This window comes from Branchiostoma floridae, chromosome 18 (assembly GCF_000003815.2).
Source record: "Branchiostoma floridae strain S238N-H82 chromosome 18, Bfl_VNyyK, whole genome shotgun sequence".
NCBI lineage: Eukaryota > Metazoa > Chordata > Leptocardii > Amphioxiformes > Branchiostomatidae > Branchiostoma > Branchiostoma floridae.
Genome location: NC_049996.1, coordinates 10,336,335 through 10,351,405, shown reverse-complemented (window position 1 = coordinate 10,351,405; position 15,071 = coordinate 10,336,335). Strand labels below are relative to the sequence as shown.

Genomic DNA, 15,071 nt, shown 5'->3' with positions numbered 1-15,071 from the left:
CACAGCCGCTTCACTACACAATAAGTTGAATAACGCTATCTGTATTCCTCCCTCCTTCCCATCCTAAACACCCCTCATCCCCAGTCCCTCCGGTACAAGGTTCATCCTTTCCCAGCCTGATAACCAAATTTGGAAATCGGGAAAAGCCCCTGCAGGAAAGAGTGTTTATTTGCTCATAGGCTTGAAAGTCCTGGCCCTATCAGATGTCGTTTTAGTGAAAAGGGGAAGATGGCTTTACGTGTATTCTCAATGGCAAAAGAGGCTTAACATGTATTTCGGTGAAACATGGCAGCTGATTATGAATAAGGTGTAGGAAAAATAATATTTTCCTTGAAAAATTAGGGTCAGTATATGTAGGTACTATTACCAGGGTTAAGATTTAAAGTCTCTCACCAGTGATTGACCCCAACAAAGGCTAGGGTTGGCAGGTTTTTGTTAGGACTGGTCAGGTAAAAGAGATTATGCAATGATATTTTTTTCCTTGGCCCAAGAACTTTTGCCAGTTATAACTGACACTCCTAATACTATACCATCTTTCAATAGGAAAGTTAAAGCTCTTATATTCTGACATGCCTCCTGCGTGTGTCACACGAAGATATTAATCTCATTAATAAATGCCTGAGTGTAAGATTGTAATGTGGTATGTGTCAGATTTGTCCAGTCTTATTATCCTTCAGAACTGAATGGATGGTAAAATGATGACATGATGAATCGGTTGTTCTACCAGGTAACAAGTTGTACTGCCTTGCTCAGCGATATGTATCAGAATCTATAGAACATCAAAATTAATGTTTATGTCATTAGTGCATACAATGATTTATAAATTTATGATCCTGTATGATGAGATACTTGTTTTGGATGATCAGTAGTGTGAGTAGTGGTGCCTACCGGTTCGCCGAACCGGACTTGGACTTGCTATAACTTTCGGTTCAAGTCCGGTTAAAGCCGGAACGTCGAAAACCGGTTTTCTGGAAAACCGGATATCTCTTTCTTATTGTATACTAGTATCATCTAAAACAACGCTAGATGCCTATGTAACTTTATTAATCGCAGCCAACGGGCCAGAAAATAACGTATTTCTGCGAAAATAAATTGTCCTACCGGGCTACCGCCATAAGCGGGCCAAGCACATGGTCACGCCACGGGAACCTTCTTTCAAAATCCAGCAACGCGGCAAAAATGACAGGTTCACTTTAGCAATATTACCCATGAAAATAAAGTATGTGGATTTGTTTGTCTCCTGGTATGGGTTTTAAGTCCCATATCTTCAGAAAATGAAGAAAATTTCCGAGATAAACAAGCTAAAACAAATCTCCGGCGACTGTTGACATTTGCCGCTTGCCGGGATACTTCACTGAAAGCATGGGTGAGCAGCTTGTTAAAAAGAAATACGGACACGTTTTGTTAAAAGAAAAGTTTAAGTTCATAAACTTATTTTATACCTCCTGCCTTTATCTTTGTAATGAATAAATTTACAATTAATTTGTAAGGTTAAATGTAGAGTATAAAAACACCGCACGCATCCTTTTCTACCCGCATTACAGTAGGCTATCCTATTGACCCCTATGACCTCGCAAGCGCCATTTTGAAATTTCGGCCGTCCAAAAAAAAAAGCGGAAAAGGTTGGATTTTGCCGTGATTTCCCGATAGTTTTCATTAAAAGTCGATGTTTCTACAACTTTGAAAATGATGCAGTCGTCTTTGGCAATATCTTTATAGCATGCGGCCCGGTCGAATGCGGTTGCGGGCGCCGGAGACGCAAATTATGTGTCGCCTAGAGCAAGTCGCTTTATGCTAGTGTCTATATGGGAAAATTAGCGACCGTCAAAAACCGGACTTATAAGTCCGGACCTGAACCGGAATCTTTGGACTCGAGTCCGAACCTGAACCGGAACGTGAGCTTCGGTACGCACCACTAAGTGTGAGCCATGTTGAAATTAAAGTGTTCAGAGGCATATCATGTTGATTATGTAAAGATGACACCAATATACATTGTAATCCCTGTTGAAAGAGTTCAAATTTTCATATGTAAAGCCCTTGCAAAATGTGTTTAAAATTCTGGCTGCAGGCATTTTTCTTTCATGGCTTCCTGAAATCTTTTGGAGATTAGGTTGAACTTCATATCGTGGGGCAAATTTTTTTAAGATACATGTAATTTTTGTATAGAATTGTAAATGTGTGACTCTTAATTTAACTTGCATAATGCAAAATAAAATCTTTAAAAGTCAGACATTTCAAATACATGTATGATGTAGCATCTACTATCTTTCATCAGGGACTGAGAATCGAAAACAATTGTAGCCTGTCCTGTATATTTTATATAGATGAATATCTAAATTGAACTAATTCAAGATCTTCAGTAGTATGAATCCAGATACTCATAGTCAGGTTACACATAATGTCATTGGACTCATTTTTCAAGATAGTGGGTTCTGTATCCAGTTGTCTGATGGTATTATAGAATGTTGTACATGGATGTAAAATTCCATCAATGTGGACTAAATTTGACGATCTCCTCACTTCCAGGTGACATCACGCAGAAAGGTTTTGAGAAGAAGAGGGCGCGGCTCCTGGCTCCGTACGCACAGCAACAGCAGCAGCAACAGCAGAGGCAGGAACAGCTGAGACAGGAGCTGCAGAGGCAACAGCACCAGAACCAGCAGAGACAGCAGCAACAGAGACATGGACAGTCTGGACAGCAGGGCAGACATTCTGGTAAGACATACAACATACAAATGTATTTACAGTATTCAAATGACATGGACAGTCAGGACAGCAGGGCAGACATGCTGGTAAGACATGCAACATATTTACAGTATTCAAATGACATGGACAGTCAGGACAGCAGAGCAGACATGCTGATAAGACATGCAACATATTTACAGTATTGGAATGAAAGCTCATCTGTGTTGGTACAATCCATAGTTGTAAGATTTGAGCTTTGTTCCAACACAAAGGAAAGAATCTCCATTAATTATTTTTAGTCAATCTCGCCAATATTTACACATTTATCTGATTCACTGTGTCTACTGTACGGAAACTGGAAGTGTTTAGGGACATGTATTCATTAAACGATTGAATGAAATGAAATTAAAGATGAAAGAGTCCAAGGGTACTGTGCTGCAGTGCCACCTGGCTTTTGCAAGAATTACTGCAGTCTGTTAAGATGCTGATCACATCAAATGGCAAAAGGAACAATTCAATAGTCTTTTTGCAAACAGCAGTGGCATGTTTTTTTCTTGTAGAAATGAAAAAATGGCTAACAGATTTTCATGTCATGACTACTTTGGGAATGATGAAATCAAACAGACAAACAAACAAACAATATGTTTGTCTTTGTAGTATAGAACATTGAAATGGAAAATGTGGCAGTGAGTGTTAGTGAGTCATCATCAGAACATCAACATCTGTAACCCGATATGAAAGAAAACTTTGCCAATACTTCAATTTGTCTGCTATATACTGATATATATTGCATAGTTTATTTAATTCTTCAAACCCCCTCACATGCTGAGCAGGTAATCAAATTATGGTGGTCTAAAAATATCCATATGTTGACCTCACAGACGTGATGTAGTCTGAAAGGTTGACAGCATTACTTTGAAAGGATCAACAAAAGAAAACAAGTCAGCCAAAGGATATCATGGATCATATGGTATAATGTGGAACAATAGAATAGCTTTTAGTTAATAATCAAATAGACTTCTGAATTTCAAATAAATACTGGAAAAGAACTGAAGGTTCTCATTTTGCAAATATGAAAAATTTGTTCTTAACCCCTAAAAGTAACCCTTCAAATGCCAAAGAACAAATCATGTAGTGTTGAATAATTGTTTCTTCATGATAAACTATGTGCTAAAATGTAGGGCAACAACATTAAAGTGGTTTGTAGTATTTTAGAGCCACAGGAAATGTATTTTAGTAGTTATAAATTTCTCTGCGGCTTTTTTATTTCTCTGGAATGGGTGCATGGTGGCATTTTGTGAAAGGTGCAGGGAAGCGATAAGAATGTCAATTTCTGTGTGATACGACTGAACTGACGACCCATTTACTGGGACATGGTTGTGGGGACCATTTATATACTATTGATTTAGAAGTGGTTGTCACACCTTAACCTTAATACAGCTATAAATTTGGATTAATTGGACTTGGAAGGCATTGTGTATGATGAACATTTGTACATGGCTTTTGAAATGTGCAAAATAGTGAGTTTAACTTTAGGTTCCAAAAATAGATCACATAATTTTTCAGACACACCTACCTTTTTAGGAAACTGTGTCCACCCCAAATGATCGCTAAAAATTACAGCTTTTTTCAACACTGTAGGCAGGTGTAACATCCATCACTGATAGCAGATGCTACAACTGTACAGTACACTTTGTTTTTTTCATCGAAAGGATTTATTAGCTAACATTACATCTTTTAAAAGTAGGAGGATGTATCTATGGACATTTAGGAACTAGGCAGCTTTCTTACACCAGTAAGTAATAATACATTTGTATATAGAAATCAACTTGTGAAGACTTGTGACAGTAGTTTGCACATTGCAATGAGAACGAGCCACTTGTCTGGATATTAGAACGTTTTCAAGATGGCTGCCCAAGGTCATTCTGATTCCTCCTGATGTCTGGCGTATGTCTGGTGTCCTGTGCTAATGAATCTGTACAGAGGAGACAAGCATATCCCTTACATGGGGAATCTGTACAGAGGAGACTGTCATATCCCTTACATGGGGAATCTGGATCAGGAGTTTAGTGTGGGAGAGAATATTAGATTATCAGTATAGGTACTCATGTGCAGGAATGTTCATTTTAAAAGTTAATTTCTTTTTCATGATGCTCTGCAATCCGTGTTTTCAGTTTCGACCATTTTTTTCACAACATACAAAAGAAGCAGGAACATAGTTTTTTTTCCTTTTTCGTATGTTAGAAGTTGTGTTATAAACTACTGTGCATCCTTATTTTTAGACTGTTAACTCTTCAGAGAGATCAGGCCAGGATTTTTGAGTAATGTAGCAATTGGCTAGGTTGTGACATTTAGGATGAAATTGAAAAATGAAGTAAAGTATCCGTGGAAAATTAGACAATGCAAAAAAAAATTTAAAAAGTCTCTCTGTGACTGGAATTAGCATTGATATGAAAAATATATTTCTCTCTAGCTTTATTCTATTATACATTGTGAAAAATCTCTCATGCAAGTTATACATGCTGTGTGTGTGGTAGTATTTATTCTGAATGTATATCCATTTACAAATTCTCTCGGTGACTGGACTGAGCATCGATGTGAAGAATACATTTCTCCAGTTTTAACCTATTCTACTGTGTGAAAAGTCTCCCACACATGTTATACGTACATGCTGTGTGTGTGGCAGTATTTGCATGTTGAGATTGACAGTGCCTGCCTCTGGACATACTTGCCGGGAGCTGTAACAGTGAGCTAACTGTGGCTGGAATGGCCATCGGGATGTTTCCCAGTTGTTAGGGCAGGCTTAGATATGTCAGACGTGACCCATGATGTAGGCAGGGGGTTAGAGGTCACCGCTGGCTTGTCTGGTTCAAAGATGGCAGACTGCAGACAAGTTGAAGTTCACCGCTTGTGATAGACAGGAAAATGTTATCTTGCTTAGGTGAGAAATCTTTTCTTGCGAAGCTATCCTTATATACATAGTCTGCTCTATCAAGCTTTATATAAAGACTGTTGAAAACTGTGTCTTATGTAGGAAGAATACAGTTCCAAAATGTCAGTGCTACTGAGTGTAATGCATGCATCCGTACCAATGTAGCCAGTTTAATTTATAGGCACTTCGCATAAGACCGGCACAGTCACAGAATCTTTCTATAGCTTCATAGCATAGTGTGCGTATGTATGTATGTCAAGGGGCCAATGCAGGATTCCCTGTAGGCTATAGTGTAAAAGATTTCTCTGCACCTAAACGTCATGGCGCAGCAAGGCTTATTTTATGTTCCACGTGAGGTCTGGAGGATGGGGCGGTAAATCCTGGGTTCTTGTATTGCTGGCTGCTGTAGATAATGGTATCATGTGAGAGGTTGGTCCACAGTAAGAGCTGATTGAGAAAGGGAGATAATAACGCTGGCCGACGCCCATATTCTGCACTTGGCCCCAGGCCAGTTGTTCTTTCCATAGTCTATTCTTGTGCGACAAAGTCAATACCAGGAGCTGCGCTTACATACTTGTAACTAGCAACAAAATCTGGTCTGATACTTGCGTTGTCATGATAGTTGTTGTAGGATCTGTATTCAGTAGCATAAGGAAGGAATGACAAAATCAAAGAGCTCCAAGTATAGAAGGCTTTAACTATTTCTTTGAGGATTATTCCATTGTTCAGTGATCAAGGGGGTGGTCCAAAATTGTTGACCATTTTATTTCATTACCTAATGTTTTCTTGACTGTCATTTGGTTAACTGATTTGGTTTATAATTATAGTTATAGAAAATTAAGACGGAATGTTGACTGCTATTTTTGGATGTCGGAATTAGATTGTGTTAGCTTTTCATTTGATATCATGTGTATCAATCATATTGAACCCATGAATTATTGCTGATGTGAATGTTGATTATAATTTGTTAACAGAATGAAATTGTGCAAAGAGAGTGTATTTCAAAGAAAGTGGTAAGCATATATCAAGCTTGGCTGTAGACTACACAAAGCTACATATAGCTGCTGCTTGTTCTAAATGGAACTCCCATGAAACACAAGCTGGTGAGAAACCTATGATCTGAAATGGTGATACCATTGAGGTGCTGTGTGTTGTACGGGGTCAACGTTACAAATGTGCATAACATCGAGGATCACATGTACATCAATGAAACGGTATTGAACTTCGTTTCTTTGGTCAGGACCTGCCCACACTCCAGAAATCGTGGAAATTCATGCAATATTTTTCAAGCTGTCTTGTCCACAAACACTGGCAAATCCTGCAACAGTACTGAAAACAGAACATTCATGGCAGATGAAAAAGAAAAGATACCAAAACTGGACTCTTAGCTGCAGTACAGCCACTAGAGGGCCCAAACTTAAATCTTTTTTTATAATACCAAACCATGTGCAAAATATCCTTACAATCCATCCATAGCTTCTGTTGGAGTTGTGCTAATCAACCATGAATAAACACACGCAACAAATTGTAATTATACAAAAACCATAAATGCTATCTATTAAATACCAGCCTGATTTCAAATTTTCAAAAATATCTATCTTATATACGATAAATATTTTTAACATTGGGCTGGGCCTTGTATCCAGGCTATCTCAATTGTAACCTTCTTTGAGGTAATAAAGACAAAATAAAGTAAGATACAATAACTAGTCCATCATCAACCCTTTGCTATATTCAGATTACTAAACCCCATGTTCTATTTTCTCCAGGTTCGGGCGGGTCCGGTGGTGGCCATGGCAACGAGCGCCAGTCGCAGGCGCAGCGGCGGCGGGACAGACGCCGGGGTCGTCATGACCACCGCGACGAGAGATACCGATCAGGTGAGTCAAGGGCGGAACTGAGATGTCATCACAGCACTGAAATATTCAGTTGTGGGATTCCTCGTCTTTGTGGAGAAGGATAATTATCAATGGCTGCCATTTTCAGGAGGACCAAGTCAACTTAAAATGGACCAGAGTTCCTGCCAGGTTTGTTCTTCTAGAAGTCCATGTACCATGTCATAGCACACATTTTGCAAGAAAGATTTGGAAGATCAGGTGAGTCAAGAGCGGAACTGAGATGTCATCACAGCACTGAAATATTCAGCTGTGGGATTCTCAGTCTTTGTGGAAGAGTCTAATTATTGATGGCTGCTATTTTCAGAAGGACTAGGTCACCTGACCATTCTTTCTAGGGTATTTTCTATCCTCTTGATTCATGCTACAAGTCCATTTCCTTCTGGTAACACACCCTTTTTCAGAAAGAGCTGATAGTGATACAGTAGAAGTTTGGGGATACTGTGCATTTAACAGAAGTGTGCAGTAAGCCGTTGTGCAATTAACTGGCTTCTACTGTACTAGAAGGATATGGATGAGCAGCATTTTCTGTTTTATGATTTTCAAAGATGTCTTGCTTCATTGGAGTCCAAGTTCCTGTTGCTAAGGTATGTACATGTATATGCTAAGGTATGTACATGTATGTTTAATAAACATGTACATACCTTAGCAACAGGAACTTGGACTCCAATGATAGAAGGAATGTGGAAGGTATTTGTGGAAATTGTTGTTTGGGATGTTTTACTGTTACTGTACCTGCAGTAAACCAGACTAGTGCTAGGAGTCTCTCTTAATTTTCAAGCCGGTGCATTTTCAGGTTAAATGACCCCAGTAAGAAAATGGTAGCCCAGTTGGTTTAACAGTGTTATTGTTTGAGTTGGAAACCTGCCATTGTGTATAGGTTCTGCTTGTGTTGGGCTTTTGGGTGATGACTACTGCTTACTTTGCAAGTTCAACTGACATTCCCCTTACTTTCAGGGACAAACCAACTTCAAGGGGGTGTTGGGTTGATACCATTACCGTACGCCAAAAAGCATTTTTACTCAAGCAGCTGGATATGGTTTTGGAAATGGTCAGACATTCCAGTGTCTTTCGTCAGTGGCACTATTGAAATGGTTGTTCCATATTTTTCTTAGCTTTCCAAATTCAAAGTCAAAAGTATTTTTTCTACAAATGTCATCCTGTGTTGGTTGATATGATGCCATCAATCCCTTTTTATGCAGCACGGTCCCCTAAACGATTCAACTTGATTGATGCATTTCTGCATATTTGAAAGTACATGTATGTTTAAAAGCGTTCCTCCCTTAGCTGTTACCCATAATGATTTTTTCACCCATGTATCCACACTTCTCAAACTGAAACCAGTCTCCAGACACATTTTTGTACATCTGAAAGTGAATGAACACATCAAAGCTGTTCTAATTGGAAACACAAGAATCAGTAGGGAGAAGTTTCCTCCTGACCTTGTTTGACACGCCTCCAGGCAAAGTTACGGATTGTTACAATGTGCTGAAATGTTGTTCATTAAACACTTTCAGAAGTTAGGGAGTTCTAGAAAGTTTTATATTTCAAAGGAAGTTTGTGATGGATTTTGAAATGTATAGGAAGTAACATATAACATTAGTTATATATACTCCTGTAATTCAAACAACAACTCATTCGTCAAAAGTTGTCTTTTTTTAGATTTTGGACTACTAAAAACTGTATTCATCTCCTTTGCATATTATTTCACAATAAGGATATAAAACTTGCTCTCCAACAAGATCTCTTAAGCGTAATTTTAGATAAGGGATGAAAAATCTGGCCGTTTCCAAAAGTCCTATCCAGTTTAAGTAAATGCTATTTGGCATACTGTAAATGCATTTAAGTTTGCTGGGATTTAATTTCGCGGTAGCTGGGAAAAGGGACTTTTCGCCGTGGTTTTAAATTCGCAGTGAAGCAGCCACTGCGAAAAGCACGAACATTAATCCACCACAAAAGTTTCTGCATTTACAGTATCTTATTACCTTTACATGTAACCTTCATCCACCTAGAGTAGTAAAGTCAGAGCCCTACTGTAAATCTTGAAACCTTTTGTGATGGTTTGATATCCACATTTTTCGCATTAGACTCTGCATCACAAATTCATACGACAGCAAGTAGTTATACTTTTCTTAATTACAGAAAACATTTCAAAGAATTGCTCTTCATTCATGAAATTTGTTCAGCGATTTTTGTCACTTGGCAGTTGTTCAGCAGTTGCTGCCCCTGGCAGAAAGGGGGTGTAAACATAGACCTTGATTTGCAATTGAGAATGACAATTTGTGATAATTAACACAGAGTAATGGTGGATAATAGAATAACAGGGAGTTAAAGGTTTCCTGCCCCCTAGATTAGGAGGGTCTGCATGGGGGGTCCTGACAACACTTTACGCTAAATTCGAGATGGCTGACTACGCTTTACATTAACTTAAATTCACAAAAGCTACCAACGCTTTACGCTTCATCCCACTACGAATTACGTAAAATAGAATAGCTTCCCTACGAATTACGGGAAATTAAAAGCCTATGCCTTACGGAAAAGAGCATGCAGACCCTCGATTAGTTGTACAGTGATAAATGCACATCTAGGACATCAGGCCCCACAGATGTGGCATCCATCAGAAGGGTTCTGTCCTGATGTGTGGGTGTGTTTTATCTCGATCTGGGGACCTCAGGGCAGGGTTCTTTCTTCTCCTCCTGGCCTGGATCCAAACTACAGACCTTTCTCTGGATGTTTTCTGTCAGCGTTCGTAACCCTTTCTGTGTTACGGAGATCTGAACATGTGAAAGGACGTTACATCCGTGAAGGTACACAGCTAGGTGTGAAGGTATGGTTGGTGTTGATTTATGCAAGTTAAACGTGTGTATGTTAGAGGTAAGAATGTTGGAAGACAGGGTTTAGTGTATAGTGCCAGGGACGTACATGCACAGTTTACAGGATACTTAGGGAGTGGGGGAAACATTGCCAAAAATGGCTGTGTCATGTAGGGAGTTTATAGGTTGGTGATTAGTTTAGGGAAGTTTTAGAGAAGTAAGACTCACTAGGAGATGACAGCTAATGGTGGGTGTGGCAGGGAGAGCTGTGACTGTCACTGATGTTTGATAAGTGCTCAAGAAAGTAACTTCAGGTAGGTGCATATCTGTGGCTCTGCCACCTGAATTCTTATCTTCGCCAAGAAGATTCTGTTTTTAGTTGTTACTTGTGGCTGTATATGTTGACATCATCACTCAAGAAGCTGTGGAAGGATTCTTGATAGTTGGAAGGTGGGTGGGATTCAGGACAGGTTACGTATGAAACTATGATAATGAGTCTCCTAGTGACATTATGCTGTACTGCAGCTGGATTTCTGGTTTTGTTGTGTTCTGGTCATGATTTTTGAGTATTAGATAGTTCTTTATATTGATATGTCAACAGTGGAACAGACGTGGTGCTTTGGCTTGGGAATAATGGTGTTCTCAGTAGGCAAGAATTTTTAGGAAAATACAGATTTGTACCATTTTAAACATGGATATAAAAACTGTAACCATTAAGTTGACTTAGAGTTGGTTTTGTAGTATATGAATTTCAAGAATGTACTGTACACACCCATTACATGCACATCTGTATCTCTAAGCTGTCAAACTTCGACCTAGGGTGTCTTCTAACCAATCACTGTCTTGACTCCTGATAGAAGACAGGTAAAATTGACACAAAAGGTCATGACCTATGACCTGGGGTGATGTCCTTTTGGAGCCTGGCTACCTAAATAATTCAATTAGAGATTCAGCATGTATTCAAGGTTGTGCCAATGGTCATTTACATCTTCTTATAGAAATTTTGTCTTTCTACATATTTACACTTGTTGTGATGGTCCAGAGTATTCTCAGCCTGACTATGATTAAGACCCTTAGTTAGTTGTTATCATTTGTTTATAGTAAAGGAAATTTGTAAAGTAAGCACAGAAATGAACACAGTATGGTTGGTAGGTGGTTAATGGGCTACCTGTAACTATATCCAGACATTAACCTAGTGCCTGCTGAGCGGTAGGCATGTTGGATCAAATTTGTGCTAAGAACTTAAGTTGATTATTTGAAAGCAGGGAGAAAGTTAACTTCATAACACTAAAATGGATCAAGGAGAGTCTTTTTATAAAGACTTGAGGTTGGGAAGGATTTGTAAAATATACCAAAAGTCACAAAAAATTTGTCAGCCTTCCTGACTTATCCTCTTTCAAATGTGTCAACAAAAATGCCATTGCAGTTCCAAAACAAGCTGCTAGGAGGCTTGTATGTTGCTTTGTCTTGTGCACAAAAGCTATCTATCTCTTCATTTTAGTGTCAGTTAGTGCCATCTTCAGATCAAAACATACAACAACTGGAGGTTCCCCTGCAGTACCATTATACAAGCAGCTAGGGGCCCAAAATTCGTATCTTTTTGAGGTCACACCTGACCTACCAACATCTATCTAATCCATCCAAGCTTTCTGTAGTTATCGTCTTGATGCACAGACAAACATACAGACACAGACACACGAATGCCACATAAAACACAACCTTCTAGCAAAGGTAAAAATGTTGCATGCAGACCCCCACATACACTGAGCTTGTTCCAACTGATGAGCACACACTGGGTCTGTCAACAAAGCCCATTGGATTAAGTCTCCACTTTCACTCTAACACCCACAAAACTAACAGTTTAACAACTTAAGTTGGATACTATTACCAATTAGAACCCATGTGCCCTCCTATTTGTACACCCCATATAGTTCTGTCTGGGTGATTTATAGCAAAGATGGTTAGAGGTCAAAATTTCTTTAAGCCTGTTGTTGCCAGCTATAGAATGAGTATAATGGTTAAGATCTAAAGCTCCAGAATGTCTTGCTGGTTTATGAGACTATGTCTAAAGTGTCTTAGTGATTTCTTGACAGTAATCCTTGACAGTCTCATACTGAGTTAAAGAGGAGGAAAAGAAGATTGTCCTTGCTTTCTTTGATATGCTAATGATTGACGTCAGTTACTAGTCATAACTGTATAGGCAGGACATTTGATCAGGAAACCAACGTCATGGGGAAACTTCTTCAAACAAAGTTTTCCTACAAGAAACGAAAAGAGCAGAAAAGTCCTGAAAGAGGTGTGTGCCTTGTAGCAAGGCTGTAATGTACAGTAATGGTAAGTTGGTACATTTTCTGGCCAGGGAAAACTTCAGACCTAATATGCTGCTTTAACACTGAACAACCAGCCAAGGTTTTCTGTGTTAAACCCCTGTCATCACAGAGTAATCAACCTGGTATATACACTGGGCTTATATGGGGAACTGTTATGCATTGCCCAGCTCTATGTGGAGAGGAGGTCTCAAGTAATTAATATAACCAGCCTAACAGGTGTATGGACCTTTTAAACGTTTAGAATAACGTACTTAGGCCATTCAATCGTGACTGCTTGTTTGCAGAATTGTTTTAAAATTTAAGAATGTTGCATGAAGACAGAAACTGAAAATTTGAATCCACAAGAAGCTCTAAAAACTCTTGTCAATGTTACAGTATTAGATTTGATACATTCTCATTTGAAGTCAAAGTATTGTTATTGAGAGATAGATTTGGGTAAAGTGAAGTTTTGATACAGCAATTAATGTGAATCGTCTTAAAGAAATGTAGGGAGATTAGAATGCTGTATAATATATAGATTCTAATTTCAAGTCTTTGATAAACCAGTAGTAATCTATGCACAATCAGATAATTTGCATACTCGGGACAACATGATATAAACTGATTCTTTTTTTGGCCTGGACACTCTATGTATCCTGTGATTGAAAGAAAAGGCCTCTGAACAAGTAGATAAAGACCAGTGGCCTGACTGTTGGCTCAGTCCTACCACCATGGCTTTACCAGTCCATCAGCACAGTTACAGTTGGCAGAAGTTGAACTCTGTTCTGTTATCCCAGCGTCCTGTTATGGACTGGGCAGCCATGACTCTGTTGAAACAGATCTAATCAGATTTGGCACGTTGTTCCTCTTCTAGAGGAAGCGGAGAAGTCTGTCCACCCACTGCCTTCCCACTTCAAATTCCTCCCAGCAAACTGAAAACCTGATGGCGCACAGGCTGGATACCACGTGCCGTCTGTCCTGAAAATACTGTGTTTTACTCTTTCATTTCTGGATGTACCATACTTGTATGTGTGAGCGAAAAATGGTCAAATTCGGACGAGATTGGTAAGAGGATGTTGGGGTGCAGACTTTGAAATCATGGTAAGTCTTTTTACAGACTTGAGAGGGAGGGGCAGACATTTCTTCTTGGCTGTTATGACGTTTAAGGTTATTACAAGGTCTGATTTAATTTTGGCCAAGGCTTATAGGTGCAACGTTATTGCGATCTGATAAAAGCTCCTTGGTTATTGGCAGCAAATTTGAACAGTTGAAACAGTTGAAACTCACTGACTGTAAATGGTCGGAGGTTGACTGAGGTACAATGCAGCAAGTAAGAGTCTCGTATTACAGTTTTAATTTTCTTCAGGAGCAGTATGTGCCAGTGTAGGTTCAAAGATCGCTACAGATCTTTAATTGAGACACGGCCACTTTCGCTCTGAAGACAAACAGAATTCGCCTGCTACCTTGCCAAATTGTCTACATGTTTTCTTTTTATGCACAAAAGGTATGTAGTCAATACAGTAACTGTGAATGTTGAAATTTTTGCAGTGGGTTTTATGTTTGCAGTTTTCATGGTGACCTAATCGCCATGAATTAAAAACTTTCAAAACTACTGCAAAAATTTTTGTCAAGGTTTGTTTTCATGGACTCATATTCATAAGTATGGGATTTTTAGATTTTTGCTTTTAGAATTCCATATTAGAACATATTGGAATGGTATGTGCTGGAAGTGGAGTTAGATACCACTTTTGCTTTGCAAGGCAAATGTAGCCATTGTTGTGCAGTTTCCTGCAGTACAATTTCATCCTGATAGAAGTCTCTTTGAGGATTAGAATAATTTATGTGAGAATTTTTCATTGAAATCAAGAGGACCAAGGAGCTTTTCCTTGAGAGGACTGACAATCAAGAGGACTGACAAAATTTATCATATGTTTGTAAGGCAACCAAAATTTTATTGTTTCCTAAATAAACTGGCAAGAGCACGTTCTCTGTTGGAAATGAAATGGGTGGGTGTGTTGGCTTGGTTGCTCATCTTGTCTCTCTATTCTAGTTTTTCTTCTTTTTTGATTTTGTTATACCCCCATTAAAAACAGGATCCTGTGCAGAGGATTCCTGCATAGAACCAGAACTAGAAAGATAAAACTAGAAATTTACAAAAAAACTGCATATTTCATGCAGATATGAGGTCTCTGAACTCTTGTTTCTTTTGTCATTTGCTTCCAGTGCTTATCTTTTCCCAGTTCCCAATAAAAGATGGTGTGCCAAAAGTTGGTTCCTGGCTGCCAAAGATAAAGCCGTAATTAGATAAATAAATATCGGAGATAGATACAAGAAGGAAAGAAGCTGCAAAAGGGTAATTAAAACGTCTCAAGTGTGAAGGAAAGTCATAATGTTCTGTTGTAAGATAAAAATTGGTGAACCAGATCATGTTTTAAAA

General features: G+C 38.8%; 1 protein-coding gene across 14 annotated transcripts in view; it reads left to right on the top strand.

Moving 5' to 3' along the window:
• LOC118405269 (disco-interacting protein 2 homolog C-like) overlaps positions 1-15,071 on the top strand; it is a 68,930-nt gene that overhangs the window by 18,666 nt on the left and 35,193 nt on the right. For 11 of the 14 annotated variants that reach the window (XM_035804678.1, XM_035804675.1, XM_035804673.1 and 8 more), the window contains exons 2-3: positions 2,527-2,715; positions 7,387-7,497. In XM_035804678.1, the coding sequence (XP_035660571.1) occupies positions 2,527-2,715; positions 7,387-7,497 (300 nt within the window). Of the gene's footprint in view, positions 1-2,526; positions 2,716-2,759; positions 2,793-5,546; positions 5,627-7,386; positions 7,498-10,180; positions 10,340-15,071 lie in introns of those variants that run through there. The other 3 variants (XM_035804670.1, XM_035804681.1, XM_035804682.1) reach the window with 3 other exon arrangements.